The sequence below is a fragment of the Sus scrofa genome, chromosome 6, assembly GCF_054392235.1.
Source record: "Sus scrofa isolate SSC_HxYL_T2T_F1_AM1 chromosome 6, Sscrofa_HxYL_maternal_Yorkshire_Landrace_v2.0, whole genome shotgun sequence".
NCBI lineage: Eukaryota > Metazoa > Chordata > Mammalia > Artiodactyla > Suidae > Sus > Sus scrofa.
The window spans coordinates 99,684,416-99,709,355 of NC_139388.1; the positions used below are offsets into that span (position 1 = coordinate 99,684,416).

Here is a 24,940-nt window from a genome sequence, read left to right on the forward strand (position 1 = left end):
TGCTGTGGCTCTGGCGTAGGCCGGTGGCTACAGCTCCGACTCGACCCCTAGCCTGGGAACCTCCATATGCCGCAGGAGCGGCCCAAGAAATAGCAACAACAACAACAAAAAAAAATACAAAAAAAAAAAAATTTAAATGCAGGTTATTTATAACTTAAAAAACATTTCAGAGTTCCTTTCGTGGCTCAGTGGTTAATGAATCTGACTAGGAACCATGAGGTTGTGGGTTCGATCCCTGGCCTTGCTCAGTGGGTTAAGGATCCGGTGTTGCTGTGAGTGTGGTGTAGGTTGCAGACGCGGCTCGGATCTAGCATAGCTGTGGCGCTGGCGTAGGCCAGCAGCTGTAGCTCCGATTAGACCCCTAGCCTGGGAACCTCCATATGCCGTGGATGCAGCCCTAGAAAAAGACAAAACAAAACATATTTCAATAATGCTCTAGGGGTCATTTCCTGTAGTATACTAGGAACATAATTTAGGGACCAGGCCAGTGGCAGATGAGAGTAAAAGAATACATTCTCTCATTTCCTTTCTACAGATTCCCGATGGGAAAGGGCCACTGAGGTGACAATGGCTCGGCAAAGGCAGCTGGAGGAATCTGCAAGTCATCTCGCCTGCTTCCAGGCTGCAGAATCCCAGCTCCGCCCCTGGCTGATGGAGAAGGAACTGATGATGGGAGTGCTGGGCCCCCTGTCTATTGACCCCAACATGCTGAATGCACAAAAGCAGCAGGTCCAGGTGAGCAGTGTGGTTGAATGCTTTAGAGCAAAGAAATCGGAGTCACATGAACCGGGTTTGAACAGTAGGTTTACATGGCCTTGGACAAGTCATTTAACTTCTCAGTGTCTCCATTTCCTCACTTTTAAAGTATTTTATTTTCTTGTCTTTTTAGGGCCGCACCTGTGGCATATGGAGGTTCCCAGGCTAGGAGTTGAATTGGATCTGTAGTCACCTGCCTATGTTGCAGCCATAGCAACACAAGATCTGAGCTGCATTTGCGACCTACCCCACAGCTTGTGGTGACGCTGGATCATTAACGCACTGAGCGAGGCCAGGGATCCAACCCACATCCTCATGGGCACTAGTTGCGTTCGTTACCACTGAGCCACAACAGGAACTCTTCTACTTCCTCACTTTAAATGAGAGGTTTATAAGGTCTTCATCATGGTACCTGTCAAATAGCAGACATTCAATAACTGTATTGTTAATATTATTGACTGAAGTAGTAAGATTGGCAGATATGAGAATGGGAATGTTCAACTAAATTATAGAATCATAGTTTAAATGCCTAGTGGCAGTGATCCACATTACTTTGTGCAATGTCTTATATATGCTGGCTTTATTTAAAGATTTTCTTTTTTTGGTCTTGTTTTAGGGCCCCACCCATAGCATATGGAGATTCCTAGGCTAGGGGTCGAATTGGAGCTGTAACCACCAGCCTATGCCGCAGCCATATCAATGCCAGATCCAAACTGCGTCTGCAGCCTACACCGCAGTTCACAGCAATGCCGAATCCTTAACCCACTGAGTGAGGCCAGGGATCAAACCTGCATCCTCATGGATACCAGTCAGATTTGTTTCTGCTGAGCCACAATGGGAACTCCTATTTAAAGATTTTCTGCTGATCAACCCTCAAAAAATTGATTTAAGTGCCTAACATCTAGAAATTTAGGTTAGTCCAGTTATGGCACTTCTAATGTTAATTTTGCCTAGAACCTTCTTTTATATCCTTTCTCAAACTTGTTCTGTTTCTTTTCCTCACCTACAAAGTTCCCTAAGTTAAGATCTAAGAGTAGTTTGTCAAAGAACCCTTTCTTTTAGCCCCAGTGTCTAATTCATTATCAAGTCCTATTTTGTCTGCTTACAAATATTTTTCTAATCCAATGGTTTTCAAACTTTTTGATCTCGAAAACCTTTTATACTCTGAAGAATTATTGAGAACCCGAAAAAGCTTGTGTTTATCTGATACCTGTTGATTGTTAACTATTAAAACACTGAGGAAATTTTTAATATGTATTTATTAATTAATTTTAAAAGAATAATGATTAACATTTTTATGAAAAAAATAACATTTTCCAAAATGTAAAAAAATTAGAGTGGCACTGCATTTATATCTTTGCAAATCTCTTTAAGTCTAGCTTAATAGAATGTTCTCAGATTTTCATATCTGCATCTGCATTCAGTCTTTTATGATGTCAGATGTCCTGAAGTCTCTCAAAAAACTTCTTTGAAGATTTGTGAGAGGATAAGAATTTTAAAAGGCAAATAGCATCTTAGTATTATTATGAAAATAGGGAGTTCCTGTCATGGCGCAGTGGTTAACGAATCCGACTAGGAACCATGAGGTTGCCGGTTCGGTCCCTGCTCTTGCTCAGTGGGTTAACGGTCCAGCGTTGCCGTGAGCTGTGGTGTAGATTGCAGACTCGGCTCGGATCCAGCATTGCTGTGGCTCTGGTGTAGGCTGGTGGCTGCAGCTCCGATTTGACCCCTAGCCTGGGAACCTCCATGTGCCACAGGAGCGGCCCAAGAAATAGCAAAAAGACAAAAAAAAAAAGAAAAGAAAATAGTTTTTTCCTCACTGACCCCATGCAAGAGCCTTGGGACTCCTGAGGGCCACCAGACCATAATTTGAGAACCATTGTTCTAATCTTTTCTTCTCCATTCTGAATGCCTTAAGTAGGCTGAATCAAGGGCCTGTTCCATTGCTATAGCCTGCTAAGGGGCTTCTTGGGGTTTTGTTTGTTTGTTTTTGCTTTTTAGGGCCACACTCTCAGCATATGGAGGTTCCCAGGCTAGGGGTCCAATTGGAGCTACAGCTGCCAGCTTACACCACAGCTCACGGTAACAACAGATCCTTAACCCACAGAGTGAGGCCAGGGATCAAACCCGCAACCTCATGGTTGCTAGTCAGATTTGTTTCCTCTGTGCCACAACAGGAACTCCATGGGGCTTCTTGGTTTAGTTTATCCTCTACACAGTAATCAAATTATCCCCTCCACATATATCTGAATCTATTAAAATGCTGCTGTGGCTCTTGGCTGCCTATTGAACAAAGTTCAAATACCTGCTTACTGTGGTGCCTAAGGCTTTTCACAGCCTGGTTCCAGTTTGTCTTGCCAGTTCTTCCCGCACATACCCGGGCTTCTTCCCACAGTGGATAACGGGTTCTTTTCTTTTTTGTGTGTTTTTATTTTTATTTTTTTTTGTCTTTTTGCCATTTTTCTTGGGCTGCTCCTGCGGCATATGGAGGTTCCCAGGCTAGGGGTCAAATCGGAGCTGCAGCCACCAGCCTACTCCAAAGCCACAGCAACTCAGGATCCGAGCCATGCCTGCAACCTATACACAGATCACGGCAACGCCGGATCCTTAACCCACTGAGCAAGGCCAGGGATCGAACCCACAACCTCATGGTTCCTAGTCGGATTCGTTAACCACTGAGCCACGACAGGAACTCCCATCGGGTTCTTTCCTGAGCACACTGCACTCATAGATCTCACAATCTCTGTACCTTTGCTAATCGAAGGCCCTCTTCGTAACCGGCCTGACTTTCTGTTCACTTAGAGAATTCACATTTTCTTTATCGTGTCATCTGTGAAGCCTTTCCTGATTTCTCTCTTCTACATTTGTTGTCTCCCCTGAGGAATTAACCACCTTTCTTGTTTTCACAGTTCTAGGTTCACAATGACATTTTATCATTTTTACTTTTGTTATGTTATTTACATATCTGTTATTCCTTGAGGTCATGTCATATTCATTTTTATACAGTGTAAGTGCCCAATGTTTTCTATAAATTTTCTTATTTAATCCTTAAAGTAGCCAAGTGAGTACTTATTTTACAGATGAGGAAGCTGAGAGATTTGGAGAACTTTTTAAAACTTGCCCAAGTTTATATAGTTAGAGAGTGGTGGAGCCAAATTTGAACCCAGGCAGTCTGACTCCAGAGCCTGTAATCCTAACTTCTTTGATGAGTGAAACAGTGGACAGGAAGGAATAAAAAGAAGTGATACTTGGCTTTAAAGAAGTTAATTGTCTAATTGTGCTATATTGTAATGTCCAAATTATATGTGCTATTGGAATTTCAAGAAAGGAACTAAAAAAACAGAGGCATTGAGAGTTGATATGGCAAGCCTAGCCAGTAATATGGCCCACTGTGGGCCCAGGGTTCCAAACTCCCAATTCAGAGGCCTGGGTTTTGCCTAGCAAAGCTGATGGTGCCAATCCAGAAAACAAACCTTGGTTTCCTAACCAAAGCCAAACTTGGTAACTGATGTTGAAATAGTATAGGACAAATAAGGAGAAGAAATAAAATAGACACAATCAGTGGTCCTTTAAAAACAAGTTTTTATTAAGCAGTCATTAAAAGTGATACATTTTCCTCAGAGAGAGTGGTCCTTGGAATTTTATGGTTTATTTTCAAAAGGAGTTGGCACTACTTGGCACAGTCCAAAGTCAGTTTTTGTTTTGACACTGCTTTTAGATCTGTATTTGCTCTCTAAACGTCTGGTGTCATTTCTCTTACAGTTTATGCTGAAGGAATTTGAAGCACGTAGGCAACAGCATGAGCAGCTGAACGAGGCAGCTCAGGGCATCCTAACAGGCCCGGGAGAGGTCTCTCCATCCAGCAGCCAGGTACAGAAGGAGCTCCAGAGCATCAATCAGAAGTGGATTGAGCTGACTAACAAACTCAATTCCCGTTCCAGCCAAATTGACCAAGCCATTGTCAAAAGCACCCAGTACCAGGAACTGCTCCAGGACTTGTCAGAGAAAGTGAAGGCAGTTGGACAGCGACTGAGTGGCCAGTCAGCCATCAGCACTCAACCTGAGGCTGTGAAGCAGCAATTGGAGGAGACCAGTGAGATTCGATCTGACGTAGAGCAGCTAGACCATGAGATTAAGGAGGCACAGGCCCTCTGCGATGAACTTTCAGTGCTCATTGGTGAGCAGTACCTCAAGGATGAGCTGAAGAAGCGTCTGGAGACAGTTGCCCTGCCTCTCCAAGGTTTAGAAGACCTTGCAGGTGAGTTGGGGTGGAGAACACAGTGCTGCCATTATTAGTGGCAAGCCAGAAGAAGGAGTGGATTTGTGGTCATCCCAAGAATACACAGTGACCCTTAAATAGCTTTTGGACTCAGAATAGTATTACCCTATCCCTTTGTCTAGCTACAGTGAGGACTGCCGTGGTTGTGAGACATTGCTGGGGCACTCACAGTGCGTGAAGCTTTACATGCCATAATCCTGGAGTAAGAGCACCAGTATCAATTCAGACAGCAGGTAGAGATTCATGCTCAAAGATGTACTTCCACAGATGCTCACTTTCTTTATACCATGGGTACACACACACACACACACCCCATATATACAAAATTGGAACATGTTCTGGATGTCTTATGATGGCCTTGTACAAGTAAAATTTTGTCATTAATTTGTTTCCTCTTTTTCTAGAAACATGTATAGCTTTTTACCAGATGAGAATTACAGATTAACTATGGCTTTTTACCAGATTAGAATTACAGTAACAGAAGTAATTGAAGACTACTTCTGTTACTCAGATCACCTTACAAGGTTGATGTGAAGATTAAATGAGATACAGTGTATGAAGGAGCTTAGCTGTGTGCTTCTTTTAGGGCAGGCCCTCAATGAGCATTAGTTTCCTTTTCCTAAGATTAGACCATATATACACTCATCAACCATTTTAAATGCCGTGTTCAGATGTGATGGTTTAAATTCAATTTTTTCATTTCAGCGGATCGCATGAACAGACTCCAGGCAGCCCTTGCCAGCACCCAGCAGTTCCAGCAAATGTTTGATGAGCTGAGATCCTGGTTGGATGACAAACAAAGCCAGCAAGTGAAAAACTGCCCCATCTCTGCGAAATTGGAGCGGCTGCAGTCTCAGCTACAGGAGAACGAAGAGTTTCAGAAGAGCCTTAACCAGCACAGTGGTTCCTATGAGGTGATTGTGGCAGAAGGAGAATCTCTGCTTCTGTCTGTTCCTCCTGGAGAGGAGAAGAAGACTTTACAAAACCAGCTGGTTGAACTCAAAAGCCACTGGGAAGAGCTTAGTAAAAAAACTGCAGACAGACAGTCCAGACTCAAGGACTGTCTGCAGAAAGCTCAGAAATATCAGTGGCATGTGGAAGACCTGGTGCCATGGATAGAAGACTGTAAGGCCAAGATATCTGACCTGCGGGTCACTCTGGACCCAGTGCAGCTGGAGTCCAGTCTCCTGAGGTCAAAGGCTATGCTGAGTGAGGTGGAAAAGCGCCGCTCCCTGCTGGAAATACTGAACAGCGCTGCTGACATTCTCATCAACTCTTCGGAAACGGATGAAGATGACATCCGGGACGAGAAGGCTGGCATCAACCAGAACATGGATTCCATTACAGAAGAGCTACAGGCCAAAACAGGGTCCCTTGAAGAAATGACCCAGAGGCTCAAGGAGTTCCAAGAAAGCTTTAAGAACATTGAAAAGAAAGTTGAAGGGGCCAAACACCAACTTGAAATCTTTGACGCTCTTGGCTCTCAAGCCTGCAGCAACAAGAACCTGGAGAAGCTGAGAGCCCAACAGGAAGTGCTGCAGAGCCTGGAGCCTCAGGTGGACTACCTGAGGAACTTCACACGGGGCCTGGTGGAGGATGCCCCAGATGGATCTGACGCTTCCCAGCTTCTGCGTCAAGCGGAGGTGACCCAGCAGGACTTCCTAGAAGTGAAGCAAAGAGTGAACAGTGGTTGCATGGCGATGGAAAACAAGCTGGAGGGTATTGGCCAGTTTCACTGCCGAGTCCGAGAAATGTTTTCTCAGTTGGCAGACCTGGACGATGAGCTTGATTGCATGGGTGCCATCGGCAGAGACACTGACAGCCTCCAGTCCCAGATCGAGGATGTGCGGCTATTCCTTAGCAAAATCCAAGCCCTCAAGTTAGACATCGAGGCCTCGGAAGCAGAGTGCCGACAAATGCTGGAGGAAGAGGGGACTCTGGACCTGTTGGGGCTCAAGAGGGAGCTGGAAGCCCTGAACAAACAGTGTGGCAAACTGATGGAGAGGAGTAAAGCTCGACAGGAGCAGCTGGAGCTGACCCTGGGCCGCGTCGAGGACTTCTATCGGAAGTTGAAAGCCCTCAATGACATGACGACAGCGGCAGAGGAAGGAGAGGCCCTCCAGTGGGTGGTGGGGACCGAGGTGGATGTCATCAACCAGCAACTGGCAGATTTCAAAGTAAGTCTTACCCTTGTTTTTAATCTCTTTTTGTCTAATACAGAAACCGATTGAGTACGCATCTTAACTTCTGCTCCTGGTTTCATGATTCTCACCTCCATCACCATCAAAGCACACAGTTTGGAGACCAGACAGTCTCTTGGATTTCTGGGCAACCGGTTTGGACATTTTTTTCTGTTGTATCAGATTTTTTCTTGTATCAGATTTTTCAATCCTTCTTGGCCTAACACTAGAAATTTACTTCAATGTTTATAATTTATTTCAATGTTTATAACCAATTAAGGGTATAGAAAGAATGTCCAAACTTTCATTCTCACTCTAAGAATCTCCTCCTGTGATTTCTTGAGGGTTCAAGTTAACTGAGTTTGTAACAGCAGTGAATGTTGAGGGCTCTGTTTTTGAATTTGAGATCTGAGAATTGACATGGTAAACATGGACTCCTCTTGCTAAAGTGTGTATTTTTTCACAGATTTCAAGGGAAAATTATTGATGTGTTATGAAATATGCAAAATTTTCCTGAAGTATTAAGACAAAACATGATACTTTAAAGACATTTCCACTTGGAACAGGGAATGCTTAAGACTGTGCCGCAGGAATTCCCTTCATGGCTCAGTGGAAACGAATCTGACTAGTATCCATGAGGACACAGGTTTGATCCCCGGCCTTGCTCAGCGGGTCAAGGATCCAGCATTGCATGAGCTGTGGTATAGGTCACAGATGTGGCTCGGATCTCGAGTTACTGTGGCTGTGGCGTAGGCCTGTGGATACAGCTGTCATTCAACCCCAGCCTGGGAACTTCCATATGCCACAGGTGCAGCCCTTAAAAAAAAAAAAAAAGCCTGTGCCCCAGACTCCTCAAGAGCACAAGCCCTCTCTGCCTGTTGGAGAGTTTGGGAAGCACTGCCTTAATTGCAAAGATGTTTTGATTCTTTACATGAGTCAGAATTTCCAGTCCTGAGATTTTGCACAACAGGAGAAGATGAGAGGAATTGACTCAAACGTGCTAATTTGCTGGTACGGGCTTGGAACCCAGGACTGTCTGTGGGGTCTTGGCTCTTACCTCATGAGCCTTTCGTTCTAGGACTTACCTAAAATGCCGCCCTCCCCTGCTGGAAGCCTTTTTGGGGATCTTTCCTTCTTGGTGCCTGGAGCAGATTTGGAAAGGATGATGCCAGAGCTTTACTGCCATCCATTTACACCATAATGCTTCTGCCAAAAGATTTTGTTTGTTCTCTCAGGGCCCCTGCCTCTCAGGATTCTTTCCTTTAAAAACGTGGATGGAAAGGTGGTATTGATGCCCGGTCAGAGCCATATGGTCCGAGAAAGGTCACCCGTTTGTAGACACAATCCATCCCTCTGGCTATATCAGAAGGGCCCTCTAGCTTTGGGGATGTTCAGCACTCAGGTGAGCCACGAGCTGAAGAACCCCTTACAGTGCAGTGTGGAGTAATGCAAGTCCTCGAATCTGGGATTCTGAGGTACCTGGGCAGGTAGAGGAAGTTCAAACTCACAGGCCCACGTGTTTTCCTCTGGGAAACACCCACCCTCAGCCAGCGGCAGGGCGGCCTTTCTTGCTTCACCTCATGCACTTCTCTGCTCTCCGCCACTGTCAGCCCCTCGAAAGCAGAGGCTCTGCTACAGGCACACTTCTCGTTTATCCTAATTCGGACTTGGGTCCCAATTACTTAGAATTAACTATCTAACCAACTAAATGAGTTTTGTAGAAAACTAAAGCTTATCCCTTGAGGCTCCAAAATAGTTTCATCAGACTAGATTCTAGTTTATATAGGAACTATTTTTACTTTTATTTCCCTGTTTTTCTCAACATTACGTTGTAAGTTTTTCTTTATGAGTGTAGGTTAACATGACTGAAAAAGATATACCGTTCTCTACTGTGGTGATATTCTCAAGGACATTAGAGACACTTGAAGCTGCTTTGCATTAAATGTGCTTAAATTACCACACAGTTTGAGTTCTGTATTGAAGTTCTTGTTTAGGTCCTGCAATTGCTGTGCTGGTGGGATTGGATGTGTGTGTATACATATATATGGGGAAGGGGTTTATTTTCTGTTTTTTTCCCCCATTACTGTGATATCGGGTGTTATTTCTTACTGCTGTTACTTTTCACTGTTGTCACTTGGGTCTGCCTTGAGCAGTCTATCCCCTCCATCTTATCGTCCGTGAGCTAGAAAACGAGGTAAACAAGCTTATTTAAATTGCATTAAATATGACCTAGGATATAAACAAGAGTCCACAGGCAGGCATGTGTAGTGTTTGGATTTGAGAAGTCATTGTTTCTTTTTCATTTAATCCTTGGTTCCTAGAGACATTCTGAATTTTGATGCTGCTGGCACATTTTAAGAAATCACGGGGCGTTGCCATATTTTATTTGTATCCTAGTTTGTAGCCTAGCAGTGCTCAGGGTTCAGTAGCTGCTTAGCCGCTTGGTACAGCAGACGTGTTTCACTGAGCTCTAAGAAGAAGCCTCCCACCCCCAGCACCATGGATGTGAAGGCTGGGACCAGTGTGTTCACTGCAGGGAACTGGCATTGACAAGGCAAGACCTGAAGATGAGAGGGAGGAGGCGGGTGAAGCTGGGGGCCCTGTGTTGTGGCCTCCTCAAGTTGGGGATGCAAATCAGAAGCCTGGTTCCACAGGTCCACCTTATAAAGTCAAGGGCTTTGGGAAGAGTTTGCCTCCTCCCAAACAAGCTCTTGAGTCAGGAGGGGAGGAGCTCAGTCCTGGCTGAGCTCATTCTGAGCTCATGGGAAGTGAAAACAATGAGGGGAAAAGTCCCTTAGAGGCTAAGTAAAGGGAAGATCTTTTGGACCCATTCTGAGGACTGAGTCATTTTCATGATCTGAGCTTTGAGTCCAGTGTTAATGTGCTCTGCAGTCCAGTGATAAATTCATCTTCCCTCACACCAGCAGCAGGCCAGATGCAAACAGCTTGACTCTGCTTTCAGATTCGAATCGTTTTTAATAAGGAAAAAGAGATGAAGAGAAATACTAAAAAAGAGCATTTGCTTTAAGTTTTCAACTCTTTTTATAATGGGATCATGCTCTCAGCACAGAATCTACTGAAGAGAAGAGGGTATGAATCTGTGAGGCGGAAGCGAGGCTGTGCTCTGGCCTGACTCCACGGGGGATGGCCAGAAGAGACAGATGAGTCAGCTCCGTGGAGAACCCTGGGCTTACTGGGGACCCTGCAGTAGTGCCAGTGAATGCTCGGAACAGCGATTAGCCTGTGGGAAAAATTATTTCCTTCTTAAATGAACGTGAAAAACCAAAAGTCATTATTCCTAGGAAAGGCTTTTCCCTCGATTGCCTCTGAGTAATTGAGAATCTGGTCAGCCAGCGAGGACCTATCAAATGGGAATGGAAGAGAGTGCTTTCCCACTAAGCAGGCAAAGACCTCAAACCTTCTGAGTTAGGCACTTGACTGGGTTCAAGCTCTCGTTTGGAAGTAGAAGGAAAAAGCCAGTCCAGAAGTCACAAAAGAGGATATGAGAGGATCGAGCATGTTTTCAGAAAACTCAAAGGAAAAGACTTTGGCTAATCTCTTCAGGAAATTCCGTTTTCCTGAACGAGAGAGTCTCTGATTGTTGAGGAAAAGGAATTGTATATGCACATGACTAGAGACTAACAAGAAAGGAGGAACCTTTATTTCACTGAAACTTAAGCCACAGAATTCCCCCCGGCATGACCTTCCTGGGAGGGGAAGGAAAAGACTTGAAGTTTGGAGAAGAGCTCCATAAAGCCCGATGATAACAGGATATTTTCCTCATTTTGAAATTTTCTATTAGCGGTTTTGTAATCAAGAATCGAGCTTGTTCGGCACCTACACCAATTCCTTCCTTTGCACCCTCCTCACGAACCACGCTGACCCTCAGTCAGGATTTGTGTGGAGGACTGGGTTTGGGGGGGCTGTGGGCAGGGCACACTGTTCTCAGTCCTAATTCTGGTTGAGCAGGGCCCGGGCTCAGGGACACTGTGTACACTTGCAGCATCTGTCAGGAGACCTCTGCTGTACTATGCAGCCAGAACAAGAAAGCCCCATAAACCTCTTCATTTGATTTTTTTGCCTCATGGAACTCGAGCTTAGGGCTTCCCTATAAGCACATGTGAGCACTCTTGGAAGACAGGGCCTGCCATGGAGCCGAGAGACTGCCAATTTGCACAAAGATACTCTCTCTTTCCTTTCAAATAATTACAAAGGCAGTATCAGCTCATCTGTGTCATTGCCAGTTAGACTTACCAGAGAAGAGAACATATCAAGTCAGCATTCTCTCCCTGCCCTTGGAGAGAAAGGAAATCACACTTGCTGTGACCTGTCTGTCACCTGGAGGTTTAGGTGTCTCCAGCTTCATAGCAGCCAAGATAAGATGAGTTAACCCTCCACCTCTGCCTTGTGCTGACCCTTGGCCTGTCTTGGTTTTTCTTTCTGTTCTTTCCCTCCCTCCCTCCCTTCCTTTCTGCCTTAAACAAGGCTATGCCAATAGGAACTGCTAGAGTCCAAAGGAGTAAAGAGAATGCTCTAGAATCGGGTTCTTAACCTGGACACTCTTGATATTTGGGGCTGGCTGCTGCTTTGTTGTGGGCAGCTGACCTGTGCATTATAGGATGTTTAGCAACCTCCCTGGTCTCTACCCACTAGATGCCAGTAGCACGCCTTCCCCAGTGTGACAGCCAGAAGTACCTCTAGACATGGCCAGATGTCCCCTGAGAAGCAAAGTCGCCCTCAACTGAGGACCACTGCCCTAGAAGAAAATTTCCATCTGTATGTGGGAAATTTGGGACTCAAGTTGGAAAGGGTGTTTGTCGATTAAGTGAATGTTTATGTAGTGAGCTGCCTCCTAGTAATCTGATTATGGTGGTTAGTAGCAACAACTGCCTGTGAAACAGCCTTCCTCTAGGCCAGGCCCTGAATTCTTTATTTTTGCTGGTGCTAATCTGTGTCTGGTTTAAAAATCTCCTCGTCACTTTTCCTGGCATCTGCAGTTTCTTTGGCGTGGAGTTGTTGATGCAGGTGTTTGGTTGATGGAGCATTTCTGTGGAGAAGAAGAACTTCCTTTGTGGAAATACTTCAGGGAGCTTCCTTGTTCTGTGCCTTTAAGGGGAGACTGCAGCCTGTCAGTTGTTCTCCCTCAGCCCAGGAGCTCACAGTTCGGCTGCTGATATTTATAACCGTTGTGTGACCACCCGCCTCTGCCTGCCCCCCCCCACCCCAAATTCCAATGCTCTGTAATAATCCTCTCCATCCCCACTGCAGCAGCTGGGTGGGGAGAAGGTGAAGGCGCTTTTAAGATCTTTAAGTTTACTTCTGGTTGAACTTTTCCTAGCCCCATTTTAAAGTATTGTCATTAGTATTTTAAATATCAGCATCACAAGCAAAATTCCAAGATTGCAGCCCTTACATCATCTTAAAGGAGCCCCATGCCTCAGTGAAAGTAGTATAATCAAAGGGAAGGGATCCAGAGTGTCGATGGATTCCACAAAAATCTGTCTGAAAACTTTGATAACAAGGGAAGATTTTAAAGCAACATACGAATATATCCTCAATCAGAAAAAAGGACTGAGCAGTTTCATTTAAGTTTACTGAAATTCTTTGCATGTAGTGGCAAAGTATTTACAAGTAAGATTCATCGTCATATGAAACATGTGTGCCCTAAAAAACTAGAATTTACCCTCTGCAGAACTTGTGTTTACTGTTGAGTTTTGATTGGTGGACATGGTTGAGATGCACACAGACTTGCAGAATAGGGCTCTTGATGGCTGTGTCTAGAAATGCATGGTGAGTGGTCTCAGCCTGAGCCTCGTCCTAGGTACCGTGCTGCTAGCTGGCTGGCACGTGAGCCTCTAGGAAGTGTGATGAGTTGGTTTGAAGGGCACTTTGTTGTTAAGGTGGTTGGTTTACCAGGAATAAAATCGGTCCCCCAGGAAGTCATGTCAGGTCACTGCACCAAAGCATCACTGCAGCAAAAGGCTGTCTCCTGCCAGATGGACTCTTCCCAAGTCTCAGCTGTCCCGGCTGGAGAAACCTAGCTATGGGGAGAATGCACTCACGCCCCACCTTCCTTAAAACTTTGCCACCGCCACCACTGAGTGCTTTTCAAATACCAGTCTCTGGTATTGGCTGTGGAAGATTAATGGATATACTTATCCCCTGGGCCTTCACAAGCTCTTTTCCAACCACCACTACTGTGATTTGAAATGTAGACCTTTCAGAACTTTGGCCAGCTAGGGATGAGAATAAGTGCTGCAAGGGAATGGACAGTGGATCCCTTTGCGGAGGCCAGGAGGAAGGGGCTCGCTATCCCTTTCAGTCTATGGTTACTGAGCACTTGCTCTGTGGCAGTCCTTGTGGTGAGAGCTGGGGTCTTAGTCTCTGTTAACAGTGTAGCATGAGAAATAGGCAGCGAATTGTGGTAGAAATGATACAGTAGCAAGAATAGTAAGAGAGGAGTTCCCATTGTGGCTCAGCAGGTTGTGAACCGGACTAATACCCATGAGGATGCAGGTTCAATCCCTGGCCTTGTTCAGTGGGTTGGGGATCTGGCATTGCCCTGACACCTGTGGTGTAGGTTGCAGACACGGCTCAGTTGCTGTGGCTGCACCTCCGATCTGACCCCTAGCCTGGGAACCTCCATATGCCGCAGGTACAGCCCTTGGGAGGGGGCGGGGGGAGAGAAAAAAAAAAAAGAATAATAAGAGAGACCTAAGTCTAAATGATCTCCAGTCCTAATTACCCCCCACCTCCTGCCAAATCAGACATTTAAAATCCCTGTTGCAGATGAGAAAACTGAGATTTAAAGATGTGGAGTTCCTCTTGTGGCTCAGTGGTAACCTGACTAGTATCCACGAGACATGGGTTCAATACCTGGCCTTGCTCAGCAGGTTAAGGATCCGGCATTGTCACAAGCTGCAGCATAAGTCACAGACTCGGCTCAGATCTCATGTTTCTCTGGCTGTGGTGTAGTCTGGAAGCTGCAGCTCTGATTCAACCCCTAGCCTGGGAACTTCCATATGCCATGGGTGCGGCCCTAAAAAGACCAACAACAACAACAAAAAAAGATGTTAATCTTTTAAGTAATCAAGCCACATAGTGAACAAATGTTAGAACTGGGATTGAAAATGTCTGTTTGGGGAGTTCCCGTCGTGGTGCAGTGGTTAACGAATCCGACTAGGAACCATGAGGTTGCGGGTTCGGTCCCTGCCCTTGCTCAGTGGGTTAATGATCCGGCGTTGCCGTGAGCTGTGGTGTAGGTTGCAGACACAGCTCGGATCCCGCGTTGCTGTGGCTCTGGCATAGGCCGGTGGCTACAGCTCCGATTCAACCCCTAGCCTGGGAACCTCCATGTGCCGCGGGAGCGGCCCAAGAAAGAGCAACAACAACAACAAAAGACAAAAGACAAAAAAAAAAAAAAGAAAATGTCTGTTTGGTACCAGAGCTTGTGCTTGACCAAGTAGCTCCCACTGGGGGTAAGGGGAGCAGTTTTGGCCCCTGGGGGACATTTGACGATGTCTAGAGATGTTTTTTACTGTCACTAGTGGGGAGGCTGCTACTGGCATCTAGTGAGTGCTGCTAAACTTCCTATAATACACAGGACGGGTCACTTTTGGAAAGATGGGGGTTTTGATATTTTGCCATTTTCCGATTCCATGACAAGTAAGAGTTAACTGATGAAATAATTCCATTGCCTGGGGAAGCTTTATGGTTTTCCTCCCTTTTTTCAAAATTTAATTGAGAAACAGTGCTGGTTCTGAAAGTGACTTATACAGACCTGTGGGATCAGGTCAGGATCTTGAGGAACTAATTTGAGTCATTGGCCAAAGAATTCTCTCCATGCTTGACCAGTCCCCACCCCACCCTGACTGCCAGAAGGCTTCTGCTGTGGAAATCAATCAGCTGTGTATCTCAAGCTGCTTCCTGTAGGGTGTGTTATGGAATGGCATCAGCCCTGCACCAGCTGGGAGTACTGGTCTCAGTGTGATTTTATCAGACTCTATCTCTTCTGAGCCGTGCTATTTGGAACAAAGGATCCTCTGTTAGGAATGCAGAGAGCTAGTGTGATTGGACAGCTAGCGTGTGTGCACATGGTTCCCACGGAAAAAGACAGACAAATTATGCTGTAGCCTTCTAAAACTTGTGCCTCCAAGGTAGTTTTCCCTTTGCTTCTGTCTCTGTTCACTCTTCTTTCTCTGAGTGCTTATCCTTCCCCCAGATCAATGCAGGAGCCATCTGAGCTGATGGATTAAATGATGGCATCTTTCAAAACTGATCTATATCTGTGCCTTCATTCTTTTTTCCTTTGGTCTTAGAAACTGCATTTTTGATCCTTGCTATCTATCCAGTCTTGTTTCCTATTATAAACCATCCACACTATCCATTTATCCCAAATATTCCTTATTCATTTTACCTATTTGATTTCTACCCATATCTGAAGGTGTAGCTGAAGTCCCATATCTCCTCAAAACTTCTTGATTCCCCTACCCCCACACCAGCTCACTACTTCTTCTGTTCTCCTAAATCACTTAATATGTTTAACTCATTTGGCCTTTATCAAATATTGCCTAATTTTGGTGTTTAATGATTATATGCATTGTTCCATCCCTTATCTCAGTATGTCCATTTTTGTGTCCTTCAAAGTAATTAGCATGAGTATACACATAGTTGGAGATTAGTGAATGTTTGATTGGGTGAATGCTCTTCTCATTAAGCCATGTGAGCTCTAGGACTCAAAATGCTATCTACTCTGCAGTACTTGAGATAAATCCTTGTGCCGTCCTGAGAAATTCTAATCCTGGCCCAGATTCCTCACCTCTCCATCTTGCCTCTGGGCTCCCTTCCTTCTCAACTAGTTAGCATATGTTAAAGGAACACAGTTTCATTTCAGTATTAGGCTGAACTAAAACTAAGAAATTTGCTACCTCGGATGCACTTGAAGAAAGCCAGGTCCTGAAATACTGTGTTGTAGTTACCCATTACTTTGGAGTAATTGTCATTTACTCAACTGGTTGATAGCAAGAAAAGTCTTCATGCTTCATTCAGCTTGACATAGGAAAATTGAATATGATTCTGAGTCAGAAATATCCAGTTTGAATTCTGACTCTAACATTTACTAACTGAGTGACTGTGGGGGCATTTACTTAACCTCTCTGTGTAGTTATTTCAACTATAAAATGTGACCAATGGTAAATTCTACCTTCAGGGTTTTTGTTTTTGTTTTTGTCTTTTTGCTCTTTCTTGGGCCACTCCCGCGGCATTCGGAGGTTCCCAGGCTAGGGGTTGAATCGGAGCTGTAGCCACCGGCCTACGCCAGAGCCACAGCAACGCGGGATCCGAGCCACGTCTGCAACCTACACCACAGCAACGCCGGATTGTTAACTCACTGAGCAAGGGCAGGAACCGAACCCGAAACCTCATGATTCCTAGTTGGATCCGTTAACCACTGCGCCACGGCGGGAACTCCTACCTTTAGGGTTTTTATGAGAATTAAATGAAGTAATGTAGATGAAAACACTAGATTATATTTTAAGTGCTCAATAAATGATAATATCCTTTTATTTTAAAACAAGTTTATCCGGACACACAAATTAGAATATTATGAAAAATAATAAGAAAAGTTATTCCCTTTGGTCATTCTCTGAAAGATTTGATCTAAGACCCAGAACCAAATTAGATAGCTCTTTTTCTTGTTGAATTATAAAGATAAAATTAGTTTGATGACAGCAGTGGAACAGGTAGATGGACAAACAGCCTTCCTGAGCAGTTTTTCTGGGGAACAAATATAGAGCTCAATTCTAACCCTAGACCAGCAATACACAGGTAGGTTTAGGTCATGCCTCCTTAACACAGCTTTAAATATATTGTATGTACACATACATGCATATAGTTGGTTATTAATTTATTCATTCATTCATGTCAGAATCCACAGCCAGCAAGTTTCTCTGAGACCATTTTGACCTTGGCTTATGTGCTCTACAAATCAGTATTATTTTCATATCATTAACCAGAATTAACCAGAAGCCATTACCAGCTCATTGACTTCCCCAGTCACTCAGAGTTACCCAGCAGATCAGCTTTAATGATCTCAGGGTCCTTGGCCTAATTAGCTTTTAGCATAGACCATGTTATCTTCCTCTCTTGCCATACAACGGCAGCTACCAAGTCAGCATCTTTGAGAGAGACACTTCTTAATATTAATCAATGTTTAATTAAAACATCGAGATGTTAGGGGGAAAAATATCAGCTTAATTTCAGAGAAAGCAGCTTAAAAGCACAAACTTAATCTCTCTGCCAAGCATATATACTAGTATATACTAGATATATATACTAGATGTTTTATAGAAAAGTTTTCGGCAAATGCATGTTTCTCATATTTGGTTATGTGTATATATGAGTGAAGGGAAGAAGATAATAAGAATTCAGAGAAACTGAGCCTATCTTGGGTCTTCTCTAGCTTGAATTTATTGCATCCATTCAAGTAACCATTTTAGTAGCTCTCTCATCTTGCAGTTCACTCCCAGAGAGAGAGCCCTGATTTTGGTCTAATTTTTTAAATTCAAACCCAGTTTTTTGTGATTAATGGTAAGAATTGCTTTAGTAACAAAATGAAAGAGTTTTCAAAAATCTCTTGCCTCTGTATTACTTATTTTACCTCCTTTTCTAATATTGGAGAGAGGACCCCTACAGCAAGATTCCTTAGAGATTCAACCCAGGGACCTATCTCATAGAAACAGCAAAGCAAACTTTGTGAAGTTGCTAATTCGTGAAATCCTGCAGTCCTGGAATTGGAAAGCCTACTCTCAGTGCCAAGTGAAAGCCCTCATGGCCACTTTCTCAGGAAAGCCTCCCCTGAACCTCCGGGCCACATTGGGCCCCTTGACACAGGCTCTCATAGCACTGGTTTCTCTTCCTTCAGAGTACTTATTGCAATTGAATTAGAATGAATGAAATGTCTTTCTCCTCTACCAGAATGTAGGCTCCTGACCACGTCCTGCTCATCATTCTCTCCCTTAGTGTCTAGCATAGTTTAGGGCATATAGTAGACCCCAATAAATATCTGTTGAACAAATGAAAAGAATCAAGGCTGCACCTTGTGAAATTACTTGCCTTATGAGGATGGGCAGGGAGCCCAAAGACACAAAGCAGGACTGACTAGAGAGGTAGCATCTGGATAGCACAGTGTCATGGCAGCCAAAGGAAGAGTGGCAGTAAGAGAGGACCAGTACTTGCTTTCTCGCTGCTGCTTATCCTTGACACCCTATAATCTGGCTCAGCCCCCATCATTGCATTGAAGATGTCCTCTCTCGGAAGTACTCCCTGACATCCTATTGCCAAGTCTGGTGGCCTTGTCCAACTCGTTGTCTTCCTCATTTGTTGTGCAGCATTTAACATCAGATCTTCTTTCTTAAAACCCTCCTATGCATTTACTTTCCTGACATTATGCTCTCTCCATTCTCTTCTCTGGCTGCTCTTCTGCTTTCTGTTTTGGTTTGTCCTTCTACCTCCCCAGCGTGTGGTTCCTGAATTCCTGTCATCTTTCCTCTTCTCCTCTCTCTCCACACTCAACCCCAGGATGTCCAACCCCTCACTGTCCTACGGGAGAAGGTTTCCACATCAGCATCTCCACCCTCAACTTCAGTCTTTCTGAACACCTCCCCGAGGGTAGCCTTTGAGTACCTCACACTCCGTATGCTCTAGATTGAATGAGTTCTCTCCTTCAATATTTTCTTCCTCCCTGCTGCTGCTTTATAGTACTACTATGCCCCAGTCATCCAAGAGTAATACCATAGCTTTATTTTAGATTTCTTTTCCCCCCAGTCTCTACCTTCTAATCAGTTGTAAACTCCAAAGAGCCTGCCTCTGCAATTTCTTTCACAGCCCCCTTCCTCATTTTCACGTGTCCAGGTTTTTTCATCTGTTGCGTAAACCATGTAATCCTCCTAGCTGATTGTTCTACCTTCAGTCTTCACCATCTATGCTCTGTCTATACATTTCAATACCTGTGCAGTATCAGCACACCTAGGCTCAAATCTTAAGAACTAGGTGTTTAATAGCTGTGTTCCTTTGGAAAAGTACTTTTTTTGCCGGGGGGGGGTGTCTTTTTAGGACCTCACCCTTGGCATATGGAGGTTTCCAGGCTAGGGGTCAATCGGAGCTATAGCTGCCAGCCTACACCACAGCCACAGCAATGCCAGATCCAAGCCACCTCTGTGACCTACACCACAGCTCATGGCAAGTTGGGATCCTTAACCCACTGAGTGAGGCCAGGGATTGAACCTGTGTCCTCATGGATGCTAGTCAGATTCATTTCTGCTGAGCCATGATGGGAACTCCAGGAAAAGTACTTTTAACATCCCAAGTTTCACTCATAAATTAAGGATTTTGATTTTTTTAATGCAATAACATATATTAAATGGCAGTTGAATGAGTGGTCAGTCTCAAATTCTTAGGAAACCTTCCATACACCACTCACTCTCATGATCCCCCTGGTGTTAAATAAGTTTAAGTCTTGGTGTAGTAATAGTGTTCTGAATAAAGCATAAATTCATGCTTGGCATTCAAGGGTCACAGTGAACTGGCCTTGAGTTACCTATCTGACCTTCATTTTTCCCCTGTGTACATCCTATAACTTAATCATGATAATGCTGAATTTGCTTCTTTAGGGTCCCTATCTCTAGGTTTCCTGCCTCTAGTCTTTCACTTTGAAACTGTTCTCTTTACCATCTCTGTATATCCAAATCCTAATGAGTAAATCTGCTTCTTCCCCAGAATCCCCTCCTTTCCTTCCTTCCATTCTTCTGTCTTTTCTTTTTTTTTTTTTTTTTTTTAGGGGTTCCACTATTTTATTTTATTTTATTTTTTTTATTTTCCCACTGTACAGCAAGGGGGTCAGGTTATCCTTACATGTATACATTGCAATTACAGTTTTTCCCCCTCTTCTGTCTTTTCTAACTTACAAAGCCCTATGCTTTTGTCATCACCGTTGTCTTGGGAAGTGGCTAAAGAGGGATTAATACTCTGTCTTTTGGAAAGTCTACAAGCAGGAAAGGGCTTACAGGGTCATGAGAGTTCCTGCAGAGCTTGTGGGAAGTTTTCTCATGGGTTCAGGAATACATGAGAGCTCAAATCTCATCAAAATCCTTGTATTCCACTTAAAACAAGCTTCACACCATGCTGCGTTGCTTAATGATCCACTCTGTAGCCATCTTTCTGTGATAAAAAGATGGTAGTGACTGATGCCCAACAGGTACAGACTAATCCTGTGGAGTTCCCACTTGCCACTAAATAAACACTTGTGGAATTCCCATCATGGCGCAGTGGTTAACGAATCCGACTAGGAACCATGAGGTTTCGGGTTCGATCCCTGCCCTTGCTCAGTGGGTGAAGAATCCGGCGTTGCCGTGAGCTGTGGTGTAGGTTGCAGACGCGGCTCAGATCCCGAGTTGGCTGTGGCTCTGGCATAGGCCGGTGGCTACAGCTCCGATTCGACCCCTAGCCTGGGAACCTCCGAATGCCGCGAGAGCGGCCCAAAGAAATAGCAAAAAGACAATAAATAAATAAATAAATAAATAAATAAATAAATAAATAAACGCTTGTAAAGTCTAGAGATCCTAAGATGAAAGGCATTTTGCAGATTTTAAATGTGGGAGATCCAGCCAGTCCGCTGTGTCCTCCTCTAGTCAGCACTAACCCTCCGAGAAAGAGGTGGCGGAGGTGGAGGAAAGGCATGGTAGAATCTGAGGAGGCGTGGCCCTGGGGTCTCTGGATTTTCCTAGGAGGCTGGTGGTGTAAGTCTGGAGCACACAAAGGCAGAGTGCCAGGTCCAAAATTTGGAGAAGGAGCTGTGCTAAATTAGGGTGTGAGGAGACTCCACCTTGCTGTTTTAATTAGGAGACATTAGGAAGGGCCAGGATTGTTCTTTCTTCCAAGTTCACCAAAGGAAAATCTGACACCAAATTCTGTTCTTAGGAATTTCTAAATGAGTAGAAAATTCTTTGAGCTCAATAATCAACTAACTGGAAACTAATTTGAAATTTGGCATCAGCACATATATTTGTGTTACACAATTGGGAGAAGCATCCAAAGAAGTTCTCCGGAGCACCCTGTACTTTTTTTTTCAAAGTTTACATACAGCAAGTGAAATGAATGGATATTTTTGTTGTTGTTGGAGCTATCAGGGTAACAAGAGGTCGAAAGCTCTATCAGGTATTTATTTCAGTCACCAAGATGACTTTTGGCAGAGTTCCACATACCAAAACTAGGGAGAAACTCATGAACAGATAAAAAATAAGACATGGAGAAAAGAGACTTTGTACCTCCTTTCTTTTTTCTTTTTTTTTGTCTTTTCTAGGGCTGCTCCCATGGCATATGGAGGTTCCCAGGCTAGGGGTCCAATCGGAGCTGTAGCCGCCAACCTGCACCACAGCCACAGCAATGTGGGATCCGAGCCGTGTCTGCGACCTACACCATAGCTCACGGCAATGCCAGATCCTTAGCCCACTGAGCAAGGCCAGGGATCGAACCCACAACTTCATGGTTCCTAGTTGGATTCGTTAATCACTGAGCCACAATGGGAACTCCTGTACCTCCTTTCTTTCTAAACACAAACTGATGATTTAAAAAAAAAAAAAAAAAAAAAAAAGCACTTTTTGTGGGGGAGCCGGAATCAAGGGGGAAGGGAATAATTGCTCAACTTTGATGTAATCCTTCTGCAAGGCTGTGTTTGAACTTTGGGGAGATTTCTCAACAACAGTCTCCTAATACACTAGTCAGAGAGTGAGGCTTAAGCTGATAAGTAATTTGAATCTCAGCTTCATAGTTGCTCAAATGCTCCACTTATTTATTTGTATTATAATATGGCACATTGGTGAGAATGGCCAGAATAAGGCAGATAGGTGTGGGGAGGGATTAAGAAAAGACTGAATTGATTGGCACCTGACTTGGTGAGGAAACAGGAAAGGAATTTCTGGCCATGAAGTTTGTGATTCCACATCGAGATCATTCTTTGTAATAGAATAACCACCCACCCTTAGTCCAGAGCCAGAATTCCTCAGATTCTTCCAACCAGAGGGCCCCTGGCACACTAAACACTCTGTTATGATATCTGAACACATAAGTGAGTGTATTTGGCTGGGGAGACTTGCTAGTGAAATTGATCTTGCCTTCCCTGGGTTTTTCCAGTTGTACTTAATAATTAAAAGAAAATTAAAACCCAGGTTCCCTGAAATGTTAAGTATCAGTTCTGAAAGCGAATCAAGCCTTCCGATCACAGTGTGTTAGAGTTAGAAAGAACCCTAAAATTCATCTTCAACAGACTGATAGAAGAGTTGTAAATCTCTTTCCCCAAATCTCTGCCAAGTGATTGCTTGAATTTTTGCTCAGACACCTCCAAGGTCAGGAAAGTCATCCCTTTAGGGGATACCCTATTCTTTGAATAGCTATGAGAAAGCTCTTTGTTGACTTGAAATCTGCCCTGGGATCTTAGTGTGCCAGTTTAAGGAGACATCCACAACAAGCTTCCTTCCTCCCACATAGCAGCCCTTTAGATACTTTATGTTAATCATATTGCCTGGAACCTTCTCTAGGTCGGGCATTCTTGGTTCTTTCTGCTGTTTGTTCCTCAAAGGATAGGGTTTCTGGTATCTTGCAGTATAGGACCAGGAGGACTCAGGGTTCTGTGGCCACTGCTTTAAGTTTTATAACTAGAGTATTCAAGTTAGAAAAGTTGTCAAGACACAGCCTAGTCTGCACACCCCCCTTTCAGCTTTCAGATGGGTGGAGAGTCTTTCAGATTTGAGTGAGCAGAAATTGATCAGCAGCCTCTGTCCAAGTGAGAAATTAAGTTTAAACGATTTTGCCAGTGAAAGGTCTTTTAGTTGCTTAATTCTGATCACAGGCTTCAGCTGACACTTCATTTTGCCAAGGACTTCTCTGGCTCAAGTAAGCCTAAGGCTCAGCTCAGGGTTTCACTGCCAGATCTCCATATACCAGCTATTGGCTTCACTTACTATTTGTGTAAAGGATAGAAATAACTTTTCCATAAGTTTTACCATCTAAATTGACCACATGGTTCAACAGAGATTCAGAAATTTTTTATTTCATAAAATCAGAAAATGACTATCACAAAGGGAGCAGAGTATTATACCCCTTCGGAAACACAGCTGTCTCCAGTGGACAGTTTCCTGGGTTGCCCTTTGTACTTTCTTTGTTTAACAGTCACCAGGTGACTAGATGGCTTTTCTAAAAGCCAAAAAGCTGTGGACGCTTTGTAGACGGATTGTGGGCCACTTTTCTCTACAATTTTCCATCTTGAGACTTGAAATAAAGACCCAGGCTTTTCAGCTGGCCTCAAAGAGCTCAGGTTTCCTTGGATGTGCCCAGCAATAAAGGAACCCAGGTGTTTGGGCATAGGGCACTACTGCATCTCCACCGTCGGCCGCCGTGCCCAATTTCGGTCCTCAGTCATCCAGACCATTCAGGTCTGTGGGCAAAGAAATCCTGGTGCGGAAATGGACCAAGACCTGACTATTGAGGAGCGGCAGAGAGAAGGTGTCTGCAGTTTATCCCACAACTTGGTCCGAAATCAGCCGCGGGGTTTCAGGCTGGCGTATTTTGGGGCTCGGCCGGGCGCTCTAAAGGTGACATTGGAGGACCAGGGACACCCTTCGGTGGCAGAGCTGGAGCCAGGAGGGATGCGGGCGGCATCGCTACCCTGCCGACAGATGGGACCCGGAGTTGTCCTTGCCACAGCCGGCAGGTTGCGCCGCGGCGGGGGCGCCTCTTGTGGGTTCGCTTCTTCTGGGTTCGCTCGCCCTTGGGCTGGGAGCCCCGCGGGGGCTGCGGGGGCTGGACTAACGGCAGGAGGGCGGGGCTTTCCTTTGTCAGGGGATTTGCGCGGCGCGGGCCGAGACTCGCGCGGGTGCCGCTCCCCGCCCATTGCCTTCGGGGGGCGGGGCTCTCCCTCCGGCCCGGGGGGGCGCGGCTCTCTCTCCCGCCCGGGGGGTGGGGGGGGCGGGGGCGCGGTGGGCGTGGGCCTCCGAGCCCAGCGGCCGACCCTGGGCTCTCTCTCCCGGAGCCGCGCAGAAGCCCCTCCTTCGGTGCCTCGGCCTCCAATCCCTCCGCCGCCCCCTCCCTCCCGCTCCTCGCCCCGGCTCCGCCCCCGCCCTCCTCCCCCTGCTCTCCGCGAAGCGCTCCCAGGCGTCCCGGGGGGCTGCCCAGGCGGGGCGGCGCGGCGCGGCGCGGCTCGCCTCGGCTCTGCTCGGCTTGTCTCGGCGGCGCGGGGAAGGGGGAGGAGAGCTGCCAGGCAGCCCAGCACTTCCAGCGAGCGGCGGGCGAGCGGGCCGCGCGGCGCGAGGGAGGAGGGCTCGCCCCCGCCCGGCCCGAGCGGAGCCTTTTGTTCCCAGGCAGAAGTTTGCATGCCGGGACCGTGACAGCTGCGGGCGGGGAGGACGGCGGGGCTGGCGGCGGCGGAGAATAGGGGCTGCTGCTTGACATGCAGTCCACGACGCGGCGGCTGCGGGCCGGGGACTGGCGGCGGCGGGGGGGCGGCGCCCACAGCATGCGGGACTCAGCTGCCGGAGGGACAAACTAACTTCCTGAGCGCGGGACTGGAGGCCGGCGCGGCCGGGAGCCACCTGCCAACCTACGGTGAGGCGACCCTGGCCCTCGGGGAGTGCGGCATGGCGCGGGGAAGCGAGCGGCGCTGAGTGAGTCTTTCCGA

General features: G+C 45.7%; 1 protein-coding gene across 50 annotated transcripts in view; it reads left to right on the forward strand.

Annotated features, from left to right (window-relative positions):
- MACF1 (microtubule actin crosslinking factor 1) overlaps positions 1-24,940 on the forward strand; it is a 357,817-nt gene that overhangs the window by 263,110 nt on the left and 69,767 nt on the right. For all 50 annotated transcript variants that reach the window (XR_014807490.1, XR_014807491.1, XR_014807489.1 and 47 more), the window contains 3 exons: positions 536-735; positions 4,519-5,014; positions 5,741-7,212. Coding sequence is in view for 46 of the 50 variants with exons in the window: in XM_084963963.1 (XP_084820089.1) it covers positions 536-735; positions 4,519-5,014; positions 5,741-7,212 (2,168 nt within the window). In the remaining 4 variants the exon portion in view is untranslated. The remainder of the gene's footprint in view (positions 1-535; positions 736-4,518; positions 5,015-5,740; positions 7,213-24,940) is intronic.